At 38.2% G+C, this 18,999-nt stretch overlaps 1 protein-coding gene across 3 annotated transcripts in view; it reads right to left on the bottom strand.

The window, feature by feature from the left end:
- The window catches only part of LOC105006131 (spectrin beta chain, non-erythrocytic 1), a 133,356-nt gene that overhangs the window by 48,474 nt on the left and 65,883 nt on the right, over positions 1 to 18,999 (bottom strand). For all 3 annotated transcript variants that reach the window (XM_010864484.5, XM_034294561.1, XM_010864485.4), the window contains 2 exons: positions 12,133 to 12,284; positions 2,506 to 2,679 (listed from right to left, as the gene is read on the bottom strand). In XM_010864484.5, coding sequence (XP_010862786.1) covers positions 2,506 to 2,679; positions 12,133 to 12,284 — 326 coding nt within the window. The remainder of the gene's footprint in view (positions 1 to 2,505; positions 2,680 to 12,132; positions 12,285 to 18,999) is intronic.

Genomic DNA, 18,999 nt, shown 5'->3' with positions numbered 1-18,999 from the left:
TAAAACATAGTGTAAACTAATATTTAAATAATGCATCTACAAATAGAGAACTGTGTGTGGTTGTGTTAATAAACATGTTACCAAATGAATAGGTAACTAATAAAGGACATGTTAAAAAACATCAATCAATACATTAATATATTGCAATCCAAATCTTAATTGATGCAAATTATCATTGGTGTGCATGTGTTAATAGACATGAATACGTCTAGCAAACTGCTGAATGGCCCAATAACAAACATTCATTCATACATTAATTTAAATAACAGCCATTATTGTTCATGATGGACACAAGAAAAAGCAAGTAAGTAAACAACTGGTCACTAAGTAACAAGTAAGGTAATGTTCACGAAGGACAAAAGCCAGGCTTCTGTGATTGGACAGTATTCAGCAACAAATGACAGTAGTTGGGGGAAAGGTGTTGTTGGTTAAAGGAATTAGGGTTATTCTATATGTTGCTTTCTAAGAAATGACTTAATTTGAACTGATTTTGTTCAATAATAAACGTTTAATTGTTTTTGCTATGATGAAAAACACCAAATCATGAATCTGTAGTTGAATTATGTCATCATGAAATAATTTAAATTAATGTATGACTTCATGTTTGTTTTTGGGCCATTCAGCAGTTAACAAGACATTCATGTTTATTAATACATGTACACCAATGATAAATTGCATCAATTAAGATTTGGATTGCAATATATTAATGTATTGATTGATGTTTTTTAACATGTCCTTTATTAGTTACTTATTCATTTGGTAACATGTTTATTGACCCTACCACACACAGTTCATTATTTGTAGATGCATTACTTAACTATTGGTTTACACTATGTTATAATGTATTAGTTAATGTTTATTGATATGTGTTCCAACAGTTACCTAATAATTAGTTAATATGTTTATTAACACATGCACACCTAATCAAGTCTTTATATATGCATTAATAAGTAATCGATCCATGTCAATTAATGCATCTAATAATGATTATTACTGTATCCTTATTGTAAAGTGTTACCAGCGGTTTGGTGGTGGGTCAGTGATGGTCTGGGGAGGCATATCCTTGGAGGGTCGCAAAGACCTCCACATGCTATCCAATGGAATCCTGACTGCTGTTAGGTACCTGTATGAAAACCTCAGACCCATCATCAGATCTTACGCTGGTGCAGTGGGCCCCGAGTTCCTCTTGGTGCAGGACAATGCCTGCATGTCCAGCAGCTCGCTGATGCCCTGATCCAAGTCTGGGAAGAGTTGTTAAATCATTTTGTCCTCAAAAATTTCACAATGTACAGTAAAGATTTTGATCTTTAATACATTTCATTCGATGTGTGATTTAAGTGTTCCCTTATTTTTGAGCAGTGAATATACCATTCTCTTTGATGTAAACAATGGACTGTGTGATGAGAAATACAAAAGTTCATAAGTCATAATAATTATAAAGCTAGTGATGCTCAGAAATCCAGAATACTGGCTAACCATCCTCCTGGAACCATCTTTATTGACAGAGCCAATTTAGTCAGGGTCTTAATTGAGTTTTGAAAGCTAGAAATGAAGAATATACAATATGCATTTGTATTAGTCTATTACATTTCAAAAAGGTATGTTAAATTAGTCGAACACACTTCCTTGTAGTAATCAAGGCCACTGAATTATTAAGCATGCTTGGCATGTGCTGAAGGGTGCTGACCTCTGGGGTGAGAGTATTTTGTCACTCCCACTCTCAGTTAACACATTTACATGGAATAGATTGTGGCAAAATGTAGAGAATTGCTATTGTAAACAAAAACATCTGTCAGCAGTGACCAGCTTTAAAACAAAAACATATGTAAGCGGTGACCAGCTTTAATAAAAAAACATCTGTCAGCAGTGACCAAACAAAGGCTATCAAGGACAGGCAAGCGGCAATGATGATGATAACAGGAGCTATATGGGTTGACAGCAGAGTTGGCAGCAGCTCCGCAAAAGAAATTGCTTACATGTGCAAAAGTCTCCTTGCCATTGGCCCCAGCAATTTGAGTTCTTGAAAAAAGGGAACTGCATGCAGCGACTTATAAGAGGGGTCAACATTAATGTAAGATAAATAGCCGCAGTATATTTGTCACAGTAAATAAATGGGTTTAACGGTTAAATGGCCATGAAATTATTGATGGTTAAACGCATGACCAGCTGGTGACAATCTGGTGCATTTTTTTACAATTGGCCCATTGGTCCCCCAGTATGATAAGCACAGTCTAGAGAAAGGGGCCTAGGTATCCCATGTTGATTGTAGAGCATATTTACATTCCAAGTGTTGCAGACTCAATATCTATGGAGGCCAGTATGAAAACTGTAAAGTGCTCTAAATAAGCATTTGTCAAATTAATTAAATGCATTGTGTTGTCAGAATGTTAGCAAAAATGATCCATCAAAATGTGAAAAAAGCTTTTCTGAACCATACTTTCTATGTGCCCAATGTTGCTATTTTGGATATATGTTTCATGCCTTCTGATTTGAAGACACCATTACCTGGAACCTGAGAATGATGGTCCAGATGAGGCCCAGGGTGAGACGGTGATTGCCATCAACAATGTCATGTGAGCCCATGTTTTCCAGGTGGACCCGTTGTTCCTTGAGGAATTGCAGGGCCTTGTCCACATTCTCCAGGCAGTGGATACGCATTCGTCCTTTGGTGGGCTTGGGCTAAAGAGACAGGACAGGACACAGAGCATGTCAGCCACGTAAATGCCACATACACTCACCTAAAGGATTATTAGGAACACCATACTAAGAACTGCCTTAATTCTACGTGGCATTGATTCAACAAGGTGCTGAAAGCATTCTTTAGAAATGTTGGCCCATATTGATAGGATAGCATCTTGCAGTTGATGGAGATTTGTGGGATGCACATCCAGGGCACGAAGCTCCCGTTCCACCACATCCCAAAGATGCTCTGTTGGGTTGAGATCTGGTGACCAATTTGAAATGATTCGAGCTTTGTGACATGGTGCATTATCCTGCTGGAAGTAGCCATCAGAGGATGGGTACATGGTGGTCATAAAGGGATGGACATGGTCAGAAACAATGCTCAGGTAGGCCGTGGCATTTAAACGATGCCCAATTGGCACTAAGGGGCCTAAAGTGTGCCAAGAAAAAATCCCCCACACCATTACACCACCACCACCACCTAACAAGGCATGATGGATCCATGTTCTCATTCTGTTTACGCCAAATTCTGACTCTACCATCTGAATGTCTCAACAAAAATTGAGACTCATCAGACCAGGCAACTTTCTTCCAGTCTTCAACTGTCCAATTTTGGTGAGCTCATGCAAATTGTAGCCTCTTTTTCCTATTTGTAGTGGAGATGAGTGGTACCTGGTGGGGTCTTCTGCAGTTGTAGCCCATCCACCTCAAGGTTGTGCGTGTTGTGGCTTCACAAATGCTTTGCGGCATACCTCGGTTGTAACGAGTGGTTATTTCAGTCAAAGTTGCTCTTCTATCAGCTTGAATCAGTCTGCCCATTCTCCTCTGACCTCTAGCATCAACAAGGCATTTTCACCCACAGGACTGCCGCATACTGGATGTTTTTCCCTTTTCACACCATTATTTGTAAACCCTAGAAATGGTTGTGCGTGAAAATCCCAGTAACTGAGCAGATTTTGAAATACTCAGACCGGCCCGTCTGGCACCAACAACCATGCCACGCTCAAAATTGCTTAAATCACCTTTCTTTCCCATTCTGACATTCAGTTTGGAGTTCAGGAGATTGTCTTGACCAGGACCACACCCCTAAATGCATTGAAGCAACTGCCATGTGATTTGTTGATTAGATAATTGCATTAATGAGAAATTGAACAGGTGTTCCTAATAATCCTTTAGGTGAGTGTAGGTTTACAGTTAACTCACTCACTTTATTTTTACGGTAAATTAATTTTGAACAGATTCTTATTTACCACCACAACCAGGGAGCCATTAGGGTAACTGCAAAGCTACCAGGACAGAAAGACAGATTTTTAACATTGCCGGTGCAGGGATTCAATCTAGCAACATTTCATTTATTTGTCACATACTCCAACCACTAGGATGATATTGGTTTGTTCTAGGGTAGGCCAGCAGTCTAAGCTGCTGCCTCCAGTACACATGTACAGTACTACTGCAGGATTGGATTGAATCTAGCCTGCTGCTCTTTTATCAAAAACTCTCTTCCCTAGTTCCACACATTCCTATCCAGCAAAGCATAAAAAAATGCCTGAAAATGCTTAAAACCCCTTCACAATTATTGGCACCCCTAGTAAAGATAAGTAAAAAGGTAATAAAAAACCTTTTGGTGAATGAGCTTAATGTCACACTGAAAAAAATTTGAAACATCCAACCTTTAATTTAAGTAAATTTAATCTGAGAAAATTAATTATTTAGCAGTTCTCCACATTAAAAGTTGTATGTAGAACCAATGTAAAATTTCCAAAAATAGATCTCTCTTTCCTTAAAAAAATGCAGGTATAGGTATACAGCATAAACACTGCTAAGGTCATAATTATTTGACCATGGTCAAATAGTTTTGCGTAAACACCATGGCACTCAGCAGAGGATGCAACTGACTGTTTCAGCCTGTTGAAAGTGAATGAGTAACAAGCAATAAAGCAGCCCTCTGCCCTATGATGTGTTTGGAGACTTTACACTGAGGTGTGGTTTGGAGCAAAAGAGGTCAACTCAAAATTATCTGGAAGAAGGCACACATTCAAGTACTCAGTCAAACTGACTGCTAGGATTTGTGCCTTTTGAACATTTGACTTCCATTAAATCAAAACCAGTCATCCATGTTTTGGGATAAATGATCTATCAGTACATTAAAATGCTAGAGATAAGCAATTCTTTATTTTAAGGAAAAGCTCTCTCACATTTTGTTTTACAGTATCGTACCCAAGTGTCAAGAGGCTTTCCTCAGATTGTGTTGTGTTTTAGTCTTAATTTATAATTCGTTGCATTTATTTTTTGGCATTACTCTACACACAATAGCTGATAATGACCAAAAACATGTCACAATCATATTTTCCTGTCTTTCTGGCAGGATCTCTCATCTCTGAAGCTCTGTTAGAATGGCCATCACAATAATGGATCCCACTGATCTCCTGGGATCTTTCAATACTTCTTCTCCCTTCCTCTGATCCATGCCATGACACGATTCAAGAGGTCTACAGATAGTTCCTTGGATATTTTATTTCGCTCTGACATGCAAGTTGATTTGAAACACTTCATATAAACAGAGGTGTGTTTTTGTAAATTTTGTCAAATCAATTGAATTTGCCACAGGTGGACTTAAATTAAGTTCTAGAGACATCTCACTAATTATCAAAGGACACAGGATGCATCTTAGCTCAACTTGGGGTGTCATGGCAACAGATCTGAATACAAAGCACAGAAAATATTCAACATTTTCATTTTCAATAAATTGGCACAATTCCAAAAATGTATTTTCAATTTGTCATTATGGGGCATTGTATGTTCATTGATGGAAAACACATTTACAAATGTGTTGGTATCTCTCTGATGTCTCTGTACTTATCAGTTTGTCTCTGACTGTGCCTGCATGTCTGTGTCTAGGTGAGAGTGTCTGCATGTTTGATTGTGTATGTCTGGCTGTTGTGGCTTGCTGGTCCTTCACTAAAGCCACATGCTGTGTGATGGTGCAGCCCTTACAGATGAAGACTTACAGTTTTCAGGGTTTTGCAATGTTTCTTGAAAATAATATATGTGTTACATGTAGCATCTACAATTATGTAACAGGGAGAAAAAAAAATTGTCGGGTGAAACAATATATTCTTTACACTGTACTTGTGTGTGCGCGTACCTACGTACGCATGGACCACGGTTCAGTTCCCTTCTCTGACTTTCCAATTTCGGTCATTCATCTTTACCACTGTGTCATTTTATTGCTGTCGCCCAGCTTTATATATTCACTCTGTCATATCATGAATGTCGAAAATACATTCAAGAAAATATTTGTTTGACGTGGTCCATTTTATATACACATAGAGGTGCTGTACATGAAAAAATATATATTATGGAGGGACAGAGTTGTGAACTCACCACGCTGGGATCCAAAGATTGGTGCGCTACTCTTTATCTTTAGAGGAATAGTCATTCCAAAATATGCGCATGGAGACATTTACCTTTAGTAAACTATGGGAAATTGCTAATTAACAACAAAATATAGTTGCATAGCAACAATGGACGGGGTCCTCCAATATGGTGAGTATGGGAAAATGGTCTGATAGTGTACATGCACAACGTATATCTTTGTATAGTCATATAGACCTCTGACTCAACAGTCCACTTTCTAAGATGTATGTGTGCCTGTGTATGTGTCAAAGAGATACAGTTTGTGAAGGTAATTAACATAAATTAGCATACATGACATAGTTAAAGTTCATTAAAGTGTTACCAATGACAGATCTCATGTCTGTAGCTCGAACAGCTCTAAATATACAGCCTAATTGGTAGTGAAAGCTAATAACGCTAACTAGCATATGTAAAATAAATAACCGTTTCATCATATGAACAGGGAAAGGCTACACGTGTGAACCAAAGTTTGTTTTGTGTCTGTATCTTGAACGGTACAAAAGATACAGGCTAGTAGTTAGTTAACCCTAATTACGCTAATTATCATACAAAAAATCGATAAACTTTTCATCATATGAAACTGGGGATAGCCCAAATGTGTAAAACAAGTTGGTTTCATGTCTGTAGGTTGAAGGGTTCAAAAGATAATGCCTAGTAGGTAATTAATGCTAAATAGCATACGTAAAATCAATAAACCTTTCCTAATTTGGAGTAGGGATAGCCTAAACGTGTACAACAAAGTTAGGTCTCCGTTGCACCGTAAAGGTAAAGAAAACTATGAGTAAACAGAAAATACAATCGAGAACCACCATGATGGTAAGCACCCTGAAAAGAGATGTAGGAAAAAGCGGAACATACAGTGGGTATATAACAAAGTATTGTTATTGACCAAATACTTATTTTCCACCATAATGTACCAATAAATTCCTTAAAGATCCTACAATGTGATTTTCTGGATTTATTTTCCTCATTTTGTCTCTCATAGTTGAAGGGAGAACTTGCACAACTGGTGGCTGACTAAATACTTTTTTGCACCACTGTAAGTGGAGGAAAACTAAACATCAAATCCACTATGAGATCTATAAACAAAGCCTTGGTAGCTTCAACAATGAGTAACATTTATCGGGAATTATGAACAAGAATCTCAACAAAACCTGCACTCTATCTGCCATGGTTGACAAGCTTACAAACCCAATAAAGCAGATAGCATCAGAACTCATGTCCACTGTAAAATGTAATGAATTTCATTAGTGAACATTTTTTAAGTATTAGACAGACCATCAGAACTACAGTCTAACAAGGACTCTGTACCGTCACCACGACCACCAACACATAACTGGTTTATTATGTCACAATTGAATAGAATTTATCAGAAATACCTAGAAGAAACAATTCGACATCTTAAACCTTCTACATGTTGTCTCGACACACTGCCATAAAAAAAAATAGAAATGTACTCTTATAACAATGGACCTACAGTAAATAGTTAATAGCTCTCTGCAGTCAGGCATTTTCCCAACGTCTCTAAAAACAGCTGCCATTAAGACCCTATTAAGAAAATAACACTGAATGCATCTATACTGAACAACTGTATCAAATCTCCCTTTTATAGCCAAGAACATTGAGAAGGTTGTTTTCAATCACCTCAGCAATATTGTGAACTCAAGCAGTCTCTTAGACAAATTTGAGCCAGGCTTCCGACCTCACCACAGTACTGAAACGGCCCTGATAAAATATATTTTAAATGATATACGGCTGAATACTGATTCCGATAAGATAACAGTTCTGGTTCTATAAGATCTCAGTGCAGCATTTGACACTGTAGATCATAGAACACAACTAGATAAGCAAGAAAATTGGCTAGCACCTGTATGCCAAAGGAAACATCAATTGGATTAACAGTTCATGAGAAGATTTTTGTAGTTTTGGACAAATATTAATTGTACAGAAAAATCCATCATGGCGGACTTTATGGGTTCTAGAGGCTTTTTAGTTCATCATGAGAAATGAGGCAGGTACAAAAAGAAATCTGCACTGTACGAAAAACGGGGTGGAAATGGTGGAGGAATCAGGGCGGGGGGCTGTATGGTTGTTACACGTGTACTATTTTAAAAGTATGTAAGTTTATAGCAATTTTTACCATGGACCAAGTGTTTTAGGCGCCAAGAATAATAATAATACAGACAAACACAATAGGGTTTCTACTACGGGAGAACCCCTAATTATATATTTGTTTAACCATCATTAGTTATTTTGTCATCATTTAACTCTGGATATACAGTTATGTTCAAATGTTTGCATACCCTTGGAGAATTGGTAATGTATGTACCACTTGTGCGAGCAGGAAAAAAACATATCTTTTATGTCTTATGGGATTCACATTCATCTGTAGGTCATAACAGAATGGCACAATCATAAAACAGAACATGGCAACAAAGATTTTTTTTACTGACCCCTGTTAAAAAAATCTGCATACCCTTAGTTCTTAATATGTGCATTGCCCACTTTAGCATTAATGACAGCATGCAGTCTTTTGTAATAGTTGTCTATGAATTCTGGCAGGTGGTATAGCTTCCCATTCGTCTTAGCAAAAAGCCTCCAGGTCATGCAAAGTATTTGGTCGTCTTGCATGAACTGCACGTTTGAGATCTCTCCAGAGTGGCTCGATGATATTAAGGTCAGGAGACAGTGATGACCACTCCAGAACCTTCACCTTAGGGTCATTATTGTAGTGGAAAGTCAAAGAGCGTCCCATGCGCAGCTTTCTTGCAAAAAAAAGCTAATTGTCTGCCACTATTTTCTGATAACATGCTGCATTCATCTTATCATACATTTTCAGAACATTCCCCGTGTCTTTAGAGCTCACACAGGACTTGTTGACCCCTCTCCAAACATAGCGCTTATGGTTGCGGTTATAAAGCTCTATTTTGGTGTCATCACTCCAAATGACAGTGTACCAGAAGCTGTGAGATGTGTCAAGGTGACCTTGATTTGGTATCAACAGATCACCAAATTTTCCACTTCTTAATAAGTGATTGAACAGTACTGGCTGGCATTTGTGAAGCTTTGGGTATCTTTTTATATTCTTTTCCATCTTTATGAAGTTCCATTACCTTGTTACGCAGGTCTTTTGACAGTTATTTTCTGCTCCCCATGGCTCAGTATCTTGTTACGTAGGTCTTTTGACAGTTATTTTCTGCTCCCCATGGCTCAGTATCTAGCCTGCTCAGTGCATCCATGTGAGAGCTAACAAACTCAGTAGTATTAGTATTTACTACTACTCAGTAGTAGTAATATTACTACATAGACACTAATTGCAATTTAAAAAGCCATATGTGTGGGACATTCACCTTTATATGCCATTTTCACCTGTGTGTGTCACCTTGTGTGCCTGTAACAAGGCCAAACATTCACAGGTATGTAAACTTTTGATCAGGGACATTTGGGTGATATTTGTTATCGTTATGATTTAAAAAGGAGCCAAACAACTATGTGATAATAAATGGCTTCATATGATCACTATCCTTAAGTAAAATATCATTTTTTATCATTTTTGCATGATCTGTCATATCAAAATCAATGCCAAAATGTCACAATTTCTGCCAGGGTATGCAAACTTATGAGCACAAACGTATAGACACATCTCATACAAGGATAATGGTATTATAATTCAACTTGGTGCATATGTGAACAATAATAATATGACAATAATGACTGCAAAGATTTTTTTAATCATGTATGCAAACTTATGAGCACAACTGTAGTCATGAAACGATAATGGATTATACTTTTAATATCGTTGGTCTATTTATTCACCTGTCAAAGGCCTTAGATACTGTTCATATTCCTGTTTTGCTGGAAAAACTGTCTTCCTCAGTGATTTAACTCAAATGGCTGTAATGGATGAGTGTGAATATACATTTATTGCAGTTCATAAAGGAGTTTCACAGGGCTCGATTTTGGCCTCTTTACTGTATACTATATATATGAATGATATTTGTGACTTTGTAAGAAAATCAAATTTTCCCTTTTATGCTGATGATACAGTATAGTACACGGCCTATGCATCGGTTTTCCAACTTCAGTTAGTTTTGAATGCAAAAACGAAGTATATCGTTTTCTCATGGTTCTACCCTGGACGATTCGGATCCTAGAATGTGTCCCTGCATACAAATATCTTTGAATTTGGTTAAATAAACAACAAAGGAGTGAGTTCAAGCTTAGATTAGCCAGGGACAACAACATTCACCCCTTCTACTCGCGGGCTGGCTGAACTAGGCTTCCCCGGTTCCTTTTCTCGTTCAATAACACTAATCAAAATAACAAACTATGGTTTAAGAAAAACGGTATGGATTATACTGGAAAAAAAAGGATATTTGCATGAGCACCATCATGCCTAATCCACCTGTGCTCTACCAAGGTTTTCATAACCAACCTGTCTACACATTATTGTAGTGAATTGTAAATTTGAGAGTGGTTGGAAAGGTTTACCACTTAGAAGGTTACCAGGGGACGGCTAGGGAAATGATTGCAAGGGAATGTAACCTTAGTGATAAATCAATATAAATAAATAATCTGACTCCATATTGTTAGTAAATAAATGTTACCATATGTTGACCAAATGACCATATGTTGGAAGTCCTTAGTACAGGTTAGCTACTCCTTTCGTCACAAGCCTAACATTAAAATTACATGTGTTTCTGGATCTATCCAGATGGGTCAGAAACCCAGAACTCAGGGATGCCTACAACGGCATATGTCCCTGGGACCAACCTAGACCCAGAACGCAAGGATGCTCACAATGGCATGGGTTCCTGGGACCACCCAAACTGATCAGAGACAAACTGTTCAAAGACCTATTGCATATGCTATCGTCCCTACAATAATATAATCAATGTGTATGTATTCCAGGAAAAAAATACTGATAGCTAGCAGGGTTAGCACAGGGCCATGGTGTTCAAGCATATCTAAAGGCACTAGCTAAAAATTGTTGTATCCTGTGCAAGTAAATACATTATTTAAAATGACTGATTACCATTTCAAGGTGAGGCAACTGTTTACAAATGTTCTCAAGGATGGCTTCGCAGTGTCCTTGGCAGACAACATTATGAGGATGTGCCTTGTTGGGTGATTGCCAAAAGTGTGGGAAATGTTACTGAGAGCCTTGCAAGTGATGAAAAGACTGGACAGCAGACCCTTCAATATTTCCTGGCTCACTCACTATGGGTGTTTTTCAGGAGGAACTACAGTAGTCCCAGGAAACCCACCTGCTTTAACGTTCAACATGTTCACAATACAGTCCATTTACAGTGTATGTGTTAAGTTGTTAATTGTTAACATCTTGAGCGTTGGCAGTTAGGTTTATATACTAGATTAACTAAATATATCAAGAAACAACACAAATACTTAAAGTAACAAATACAATATGGGTTGTTATGGCCTGTGCCTTCCAATGATATATTTCTGGACAATATTTAGCTCAATTTCATAGTATCTGTTGTTTGAGGGATTACTGTCTGTACTGTAGTTATCATAGTGTCATGGTTTGCGGGGGTCACAGAAGTTGTCGCTGGCAGCCAGGCGATGTCCAAAGAAACAGGTACATTTAATGCAAGGTACTTGAACAACAGGACAAACACAATAGTGTCCAGAGACATACAATAACCAACAAGTGAAGAAAATAAACAGCAACTTAAATAGGATCCCAAATTAAAGGCAACGCAGGGCAGCTGCCTCTAATTGGGGACAATTGAAACAAAAGTGCATTCCCTGCCAAGCCCTGACTATGGCCCCTAGACACCCAAAGAGAAGCCCAGAGGCATATTTACAGTCAGAACCAGACACACAGCTAAAAGTTTCTTTAAAAAATATTTGGTGAATGGGGGGATATTTACTTTTAGTATATTTAGTGTACTGCATCCTTCGTCATCACATACTTTTCCATTATCAGCCATATGTATCAAATGTCTATGCAATTGTATGAACTGAAACAAACTTAAAAGGCTTACAATCTCTGTGTAGCATTGTACTCACCAGTCTCTCACCAGACAGCACTTCCAGCAGTTTGATGAGCATGCGCCCATCACTCAAGTCCCTGTACAGGTCAGTGATGCGGCAGGACACCCGGGAGAGGTGAGAGTTCACCCATTTAGTAAAGGTCTTCTTCTGGACAGCTTCACGCTCATCTAGAGGGGAAATAAGAGAAAGCAGTTAAAAAACAGGTACTTAATTGATTTTGTGTAATTAATCTGAGTAATAGTGAAAAGACGATAAAACGACACAATATAAAACAACTGCATTCCTAATGACAAACAAGCAGAGATGTGGGCAGCATGTCTGAAAAATTTCAGAAAAAAAATTATTCCTAATAGTAATTTAAACAGTTCCTGATATGACTGGAATTTAAAATGTATAATCCAACCTTGATGAATAAGGCTATGGAGGATACACATGAAAAATTATACCGCCAGGAAAAGGCATAGATTCTATTTAATCAACATATAACACCTCGTATTTTAACCTAACATACATGCATTATAGATCAGTGATCGAACTATTCACCTCCTGCAATGTTGCCACTATAAACAGAACCAAGTGTTTTATTTCTGGGATCATAACTGCAGCTATGAATGAATCCCATGTCTTCGTCAATATTTACATTCATGTATTCAACTATTTGATGCCACTGGTTTCAGTGCAAAAGTACTGCTGCAACATGAATTTGAATCCAACCCACTGCATTCCAAATTTCTCTCCTTTAAATTTCCAACTTTCTTTATCCTAAATAAAGCATAGAAAGATTAAGAAAATGGACAGGTGACAGAAAATGCTCAAAGGGGTGTTAACTATATTGATCCCTGTTCTGGGTTGTCAGTACAGTGTGGATGAAGATGAGTAGATGATGAAAGAAACAACTGTCGACTTTTGAGGTACAGCCAATGCTTCAAAATATAAGAGTGGAAGTGGGAGCCAGGGCTATCCTGTTTATGTTCTGGGCCTTCCACTCTTTGGCTTCACATTCACAAGACGGGTGTATTTATAGTCCTCCCAATTTTCCTGTTTTTGCATTTCTTATCCCAGCAAAGACGTAAGCGTCTGATATGATTGTTCTTCAGACACACAGCGGAATGAAAGAGATGACCTCTCTGCACAAAGGGCTGGCTGCACCTTGCAATGTACTCCATTTCTAAGGACCTATTGGCTACCTCCATACAGACACACATACACCCACCAACCTACCCACACCTCCCAAAAAAAAAAAAAGATTTCCTTTCAATGTTACCACTATTGATTTGGTATTGACTGCTCAATTGAACTCCAATCCCAATCATACTGTGGATTTTCTTCCTTCCTGCTGCCATAATCCTGGGGGTTGTAACAACCTATCCTAATATTTTTGCTGCTTTAGAAGACTCTTCAAAGAACGGAGTACAGGACAGAGCTGGACAGAACAATAGAGGCAGTGTTTCTCTCCCCCACCCCTGGCCAAGCTTAACTCCAGGAAGGAATATCTAAAGGAATGTTGCTCTAGCATCTGTTCTTATCATTAGGTACACAGATATAGCTCCTGCATTATTAACACCAACAACAACAGAAAAACTGAAGCTACACAGCTACATTTAGAAATTGCACCAAGTGTATTTTATAAGTCTAACTCTGAACAGTGCATATTCCCTATAGACCTAGGGTGCCAGTGTTGATGTTCATAATAACAGGAATCAGAATTGAACCAAAATGAGTGTTTCTTCCAAAGTGCGTTCTTTTCAGTCTTCTTTTCACCTCACACACCAAAAGGCATATCTCAAAAGATGTAAAGGTTTTATCACAGCTTTCATGCGTCTTGGCATGCTTTCCACCAGTCTATCACATTAGGGGCCCGTTGCTGTCCCTGTCCTTGTCCATCTGGTCATACTTTTGACCTAGTCTAGAATCAAATAGACTCTGTATTTAGCCATGAGAAATGTATTTATTAATCCAATTGGACTCTTAATATCTCACCCGGCACAGCCAGAAGAGGACTGGTCACCCCTCTGAGCCTGGGTCCTCTCTAGGTTTCTTCCTAAAATTTGCCCTTCTTAGAGAGTTTTTCCTAGCCACTGAAATCCAACACTACTGTTGTTTGCTCCTTGGGGTTTAAGGCTGGGTGTCTCTGTAAAGCACTTTGTGACAACTGCTGTTGTAAAAAGGGCTTTATAAATAAATTTGATTGATTGATTGACATTACTGTTGGATGACTTTATGTCACTCCTGGCACAAAAATTCAAGTAGTTTGGCTTTGTTTGATGGCTTGTGACCATCCATCTTCCTCTTGATCAAATTCCAGAGGTTTTCAATGGGGTTCAGGTCTGGAGATTGGGCTGGCCATGACTGGGTCTTGATCTGGTGGTCCTCCATCCACACCTTGATTTGACCTGGCTGTGTGGCATGGAGCATTGTCCTGCTGGAAAATACCATTCTCAGAGTTGGAGAACAGAGCAGAGGGAAGCAGGTGTTATTCCAGGATTACCTTGTACTTGGCTCGATTCATGCATCCTTCACAAAGAAATCTGCACGATTCCAGTCTTGCTGAAGCATCCCCAGATCATCACCGATCCTCCACCAAATTTCACAGTGGGTGCAAGACACTGGGGCTTGTAGGCCTCTCCAGGTTCTCTGTCTAACCATTAGACGACCCCTTGTGGGGCAAACCTGAAAATGTTACTTGTCAGAGAAGGTGACCTTACTCCATTCCTCTACAGTCCAATCCTTATGGTGTTTTGCAAACTTCAGCCTGGCTCTTCTTAGCTTCTCATTGATGAAGGGCTTTTTTCTAGCTTTGCACGACTTCAGCCCTGCCCCTAGGAGCCTGTTTCGAACCGTCGTCGCAGTGCACATTTTATTCAAATTACCTTTGAGGTACTACTTGCAGTGTTTTTACCATCCAACAGGTCCTATTGCAAAAGATTAGCGATGACCAAAGCAGTGGTTTTAATGCTTTTCCTCGTTAAATTAGATTTGGTTCAAGTAAAATTAGGTGTGCCTGTGTTGGAATTTAACAGACACTGGAATGAAATGGCTGCCATACATGTAGAGATGCTGATTTAAGAAAAATTTGGAGTGATCTCTTTATTTTTTCCAGAGCTGTATGTACCATTTGAAAAGAAAACATGAGCAGGCAAATACGTCTTTTATTTTTTATGGGAATCACATTCACAACTGTAGGTCATAACAGAATGGCACAATCATAAAACAAAACATGGCAACAAAGAAAAAAAAGAACTGACCCCTGTTCAAAAGTCTGCATACCCTTAGTTCTTAATACTGTCTATTGCCCCCTTTAGCATCAATGACAGCATGCAGTATTTTGTAATAGTTGTGTATGAGGCCCTGAATTCTTGCTGGTGGTATAGCTGCCCATTCGTCTTGGCAAAAAGCCTCCAGGTCATGCAAAGTCTTTGGTCGTCTAGTCATATTTTCAAAATCAATGCCAACATTTCACAACCTCTGCCAGGGTATGTAAACTTATAAACACAACATTATGTCTAAAAATGTTTGCTTTAGTTTATTTATACCTAGAATACTGGTTTTAAAAAAGAAACATTAAAATATGGCAGGTGGAGATCTTAAAGTATGTGGGCCATTTTTGTAGCTATTAGTAAATCTTATATTCTCAATGCTTCCACTGTTACATTTGGAACAAACTTTCTTCCCTCACCCTCTTCCAGATTAAATTATCCGAAGACAAAGCATAGCTTTGTGACCTTGACGCAGAACTCTATTGTCTTTGGCATTCAGTTACAAGTAAGCAAATCTATCCAACTGGGATATGGCTTGTATAGTTGTCATGAATCACACAGAACCCAAACTATTGATTTATTGACGCATCTTGCATGTCTATCCTGGGGTAAGCTATCCGGTTCCCAAAACCAAATCTGTCGTCATATGTCAACAAAATGCACAAGTCGTTTTCTGTTCCAATTCCAATCTGGTTTATTTTCTTTCTTTTTCCCTCTCTCCAGGTTTTGGCAGGAAAAGGAAGTCTTGATTAGGGCCCTACTCAGAGTGCAAGGCACTTTGGACCTCTACCCCACACTTAACTAGCAGGAAATATACAGCTTCATGTTCAGAGCTCATTACCTACTGACAAAATTATCTCCAATCTCATATATACATTGACAACAATAACAACAGCCATTTGGTTTATCATTTTAAAAATACAAATATACCAAATACTTTACATCAGAACCAGAATCATAGCAATTTTCATATAGAATGTCAAAATAGTAAGCATTCTAAACTACATGTTTGTGGAATATTTTTTTTAACTTCAGGCTCTACACTTGAGGCTCAACATAATAAGCATGTCCTCATTTAGTACCTTTGCAGCCAGTTGTTCAGCGTAATGTGCAGCCAGCAGTCAGTGCTGTGCTATCCAAGTTATATTATCCTGTCAACCTCACAGCTGTGCTGATAGGCTATAATATGGCTATGAATAAAATATTCAGATATACACTACCATTTAAAAGTTTTGAAAATTGATAATGAAAACAGTGTAGACATTGTTTATGTTGTAAATTACTATTGTAGCTTGAAACACCTGGTTTTCAGTGGAATATCTACATACCGTAGGAGTACAGAAGCCCATTATCAGTAACCATCACTCCTGTGTTCCAATGGCATGTTATGTCTGCTAATCCAAGTTTATCATTTTAATAGGCCAATTGATCATTAGAAAACACTTTTGCAAGCATGTTAGCACTGCTGAAAACTGTTTTGCTGATTAAAGAAGCAACACAATTGGCCTTCTTTAGACTAGTTCAGTATCTTCAGCATCACCGTTTGTGAGTTCAATTACAGGCTTAAAATGGCCAGAAACAAAGAACTTCCTTCTGAAACTCATCAGTCTATTCTTCATTTCTCTCAGAAATTAAGGTTATCCCATGCAGGAAACTGTAGCGCTCGATAGGGTTGTGCTATCGATGTGTAGCACTCGATAGCACAACCCGGCTCTAACCAGAATAGAAAGAGGAGTGGGAGGCCCTGGTACACAACAAAGGAAGAGACAACAGAGGACAAATTTCCAGCTACAATAGTCATTTACAACAATAACAATGTATACGCTAGTAACAAATCCCTAAACTAGCAAATATAAATATTCTTCAATTTGCTAGCTTATGGATTTGTTCTAACAAAGTTTGATTACTGGAAAATGGTGTAACAGCTACAAGAACAACAGTCAAATTAACAGACTAGAAGTCCAGGATCTAAGGAAGAAAAATTAAGGGGGAAACAAAGGTTGGTTCCTTCTTCCCTCAATGCTGAATCAACATCCTGATAAATGTACTGTTTCAGAAGATTGGAATTCTTCTGACTTCCTGTGTGTAAAGGCTGGAGTAAGGGGTTGAGGTCAGCCTACCATACTTAAGGGTGTGAAGACTAACCTTTTGGTAGATAAACATAACTTTAGATGACTGAATTAGTTGTTTGTCATGCTGTAGTTGATTGCTGTTGTAAAATCTAGGTTGAAATGTGAGAAAATACTGAGGGGTTGATGAACTTTTGCCAATCAACCAGCAAAATTATGTCATTGTAACACACTGAAATAAATGGAAACATTTAGGACAAATAATGTATTAGTGAAATCCATGCTTGGGTAAATTTAAATATATATATATATTTTTTTCAACCTCTATTTTAGCAGACCAAAGGTCTCTTTTGCGAAAAAGCTATTCGTCAACACATTATACATACCCTCTACATTTCCATAAAAATGTAAAATACAGGACACATTTTTGGGGAACACAGACACAAAAAAACTGTGAGGAGACAAATGAGATGAGATGCATTCTTCATGAAAATATTACATACTTTTATATTGAGATTCAGAAGTCATTAAAATAATCCTTTAATATCTGTATCTGTATTTACACGTCCATATCTGTTTGTTACACAGCGTAAGCCTGTGTGGGTGCTTGTGTCTGTATTCAACCTATGTAAGTTATTAAGTTAGAAATACGGAGAAACAAAATGACCAGGATGTAGTCTGACAGCAGAATGGACACTGACATAAGAGAAACACAGGAAATGAACAACATGCTCTCATACCCCTCACCCCATTCTCTAGCAGGGGTAGACTCTACCAGAGCATTCTCAACCAGCAACACTGATCCATGATACAAGAAGGAACAGGATTTTTACCCTTTAAAAATTAATTCAAATTAGTCAATTAATTAATGTAACAACTGAATATATAAAGTGAGTATTACAATTACAGTACACATAACAAAGACAAAAGTTCTCCGGAGATTCAAGATGTTTGCAAGAGCAAAGATGCAGGCAGAAGGGAGGAAAATGCAAGAGAGAACTTCCTTCATACTGAACACAAAAACATTTCAGATGCTCAGATGTCCTTTCAGGTACATTTATGCCTTGTTTCCACTGGTGCCAAACAATGGTGTTTTACACTAAAGTCCTGAAATGTTTATGATTCCATTGACACAAGCCAGCGCCAGTTGGCCGTTAGGCCGTGTAGCCCGGTACTCACTTGGTGCCAAGCCTCAGACTTCAAAACTTAAGGCGGGTTTGCGGGTTGACGCGTTACGTGCAGTGAAAACACTGCATGTTGTGCTATTTGAATAGCGATGTGTATCATTTGCTTAGTCTTAGGATTGTTGTAATGGTTTTCATCAGATCTAACAAACAGATCCCTGATAAAATAAAGAAAATAAAGCAACAGTACAGGGAAGCAAAGCCTCACAACGGAAAGAGTTGGAATGACTGAAGATAGTACAATGCCATTGACTCAACAAACAAAAACGAAGCGCTGAGACAGAGACGTTGCCTGCAGAATATGTAACAGCATAAAATTACCTCAGAATTCTCCCAAATTCTTCTATTAAAGGTAAATAGTTGACAAAATAC

The sequence above is a fragment of the Esox lucius genome, chromosome 9, assembly GCF_011004845.1.
Source record: "Esox lucius isolate fEsoLuc1 chromosome 9, fEsoLuc1.pri, whole genome shotgun sequence".
NCBI lineage: Eukaryota > Metazoa > Chordata > Actinopteri > Esociformes > Esocidae > Esox > Esox lucius.
This window is presented reverse-complemented; position numbering and strand designations above follow the sequence as displayed.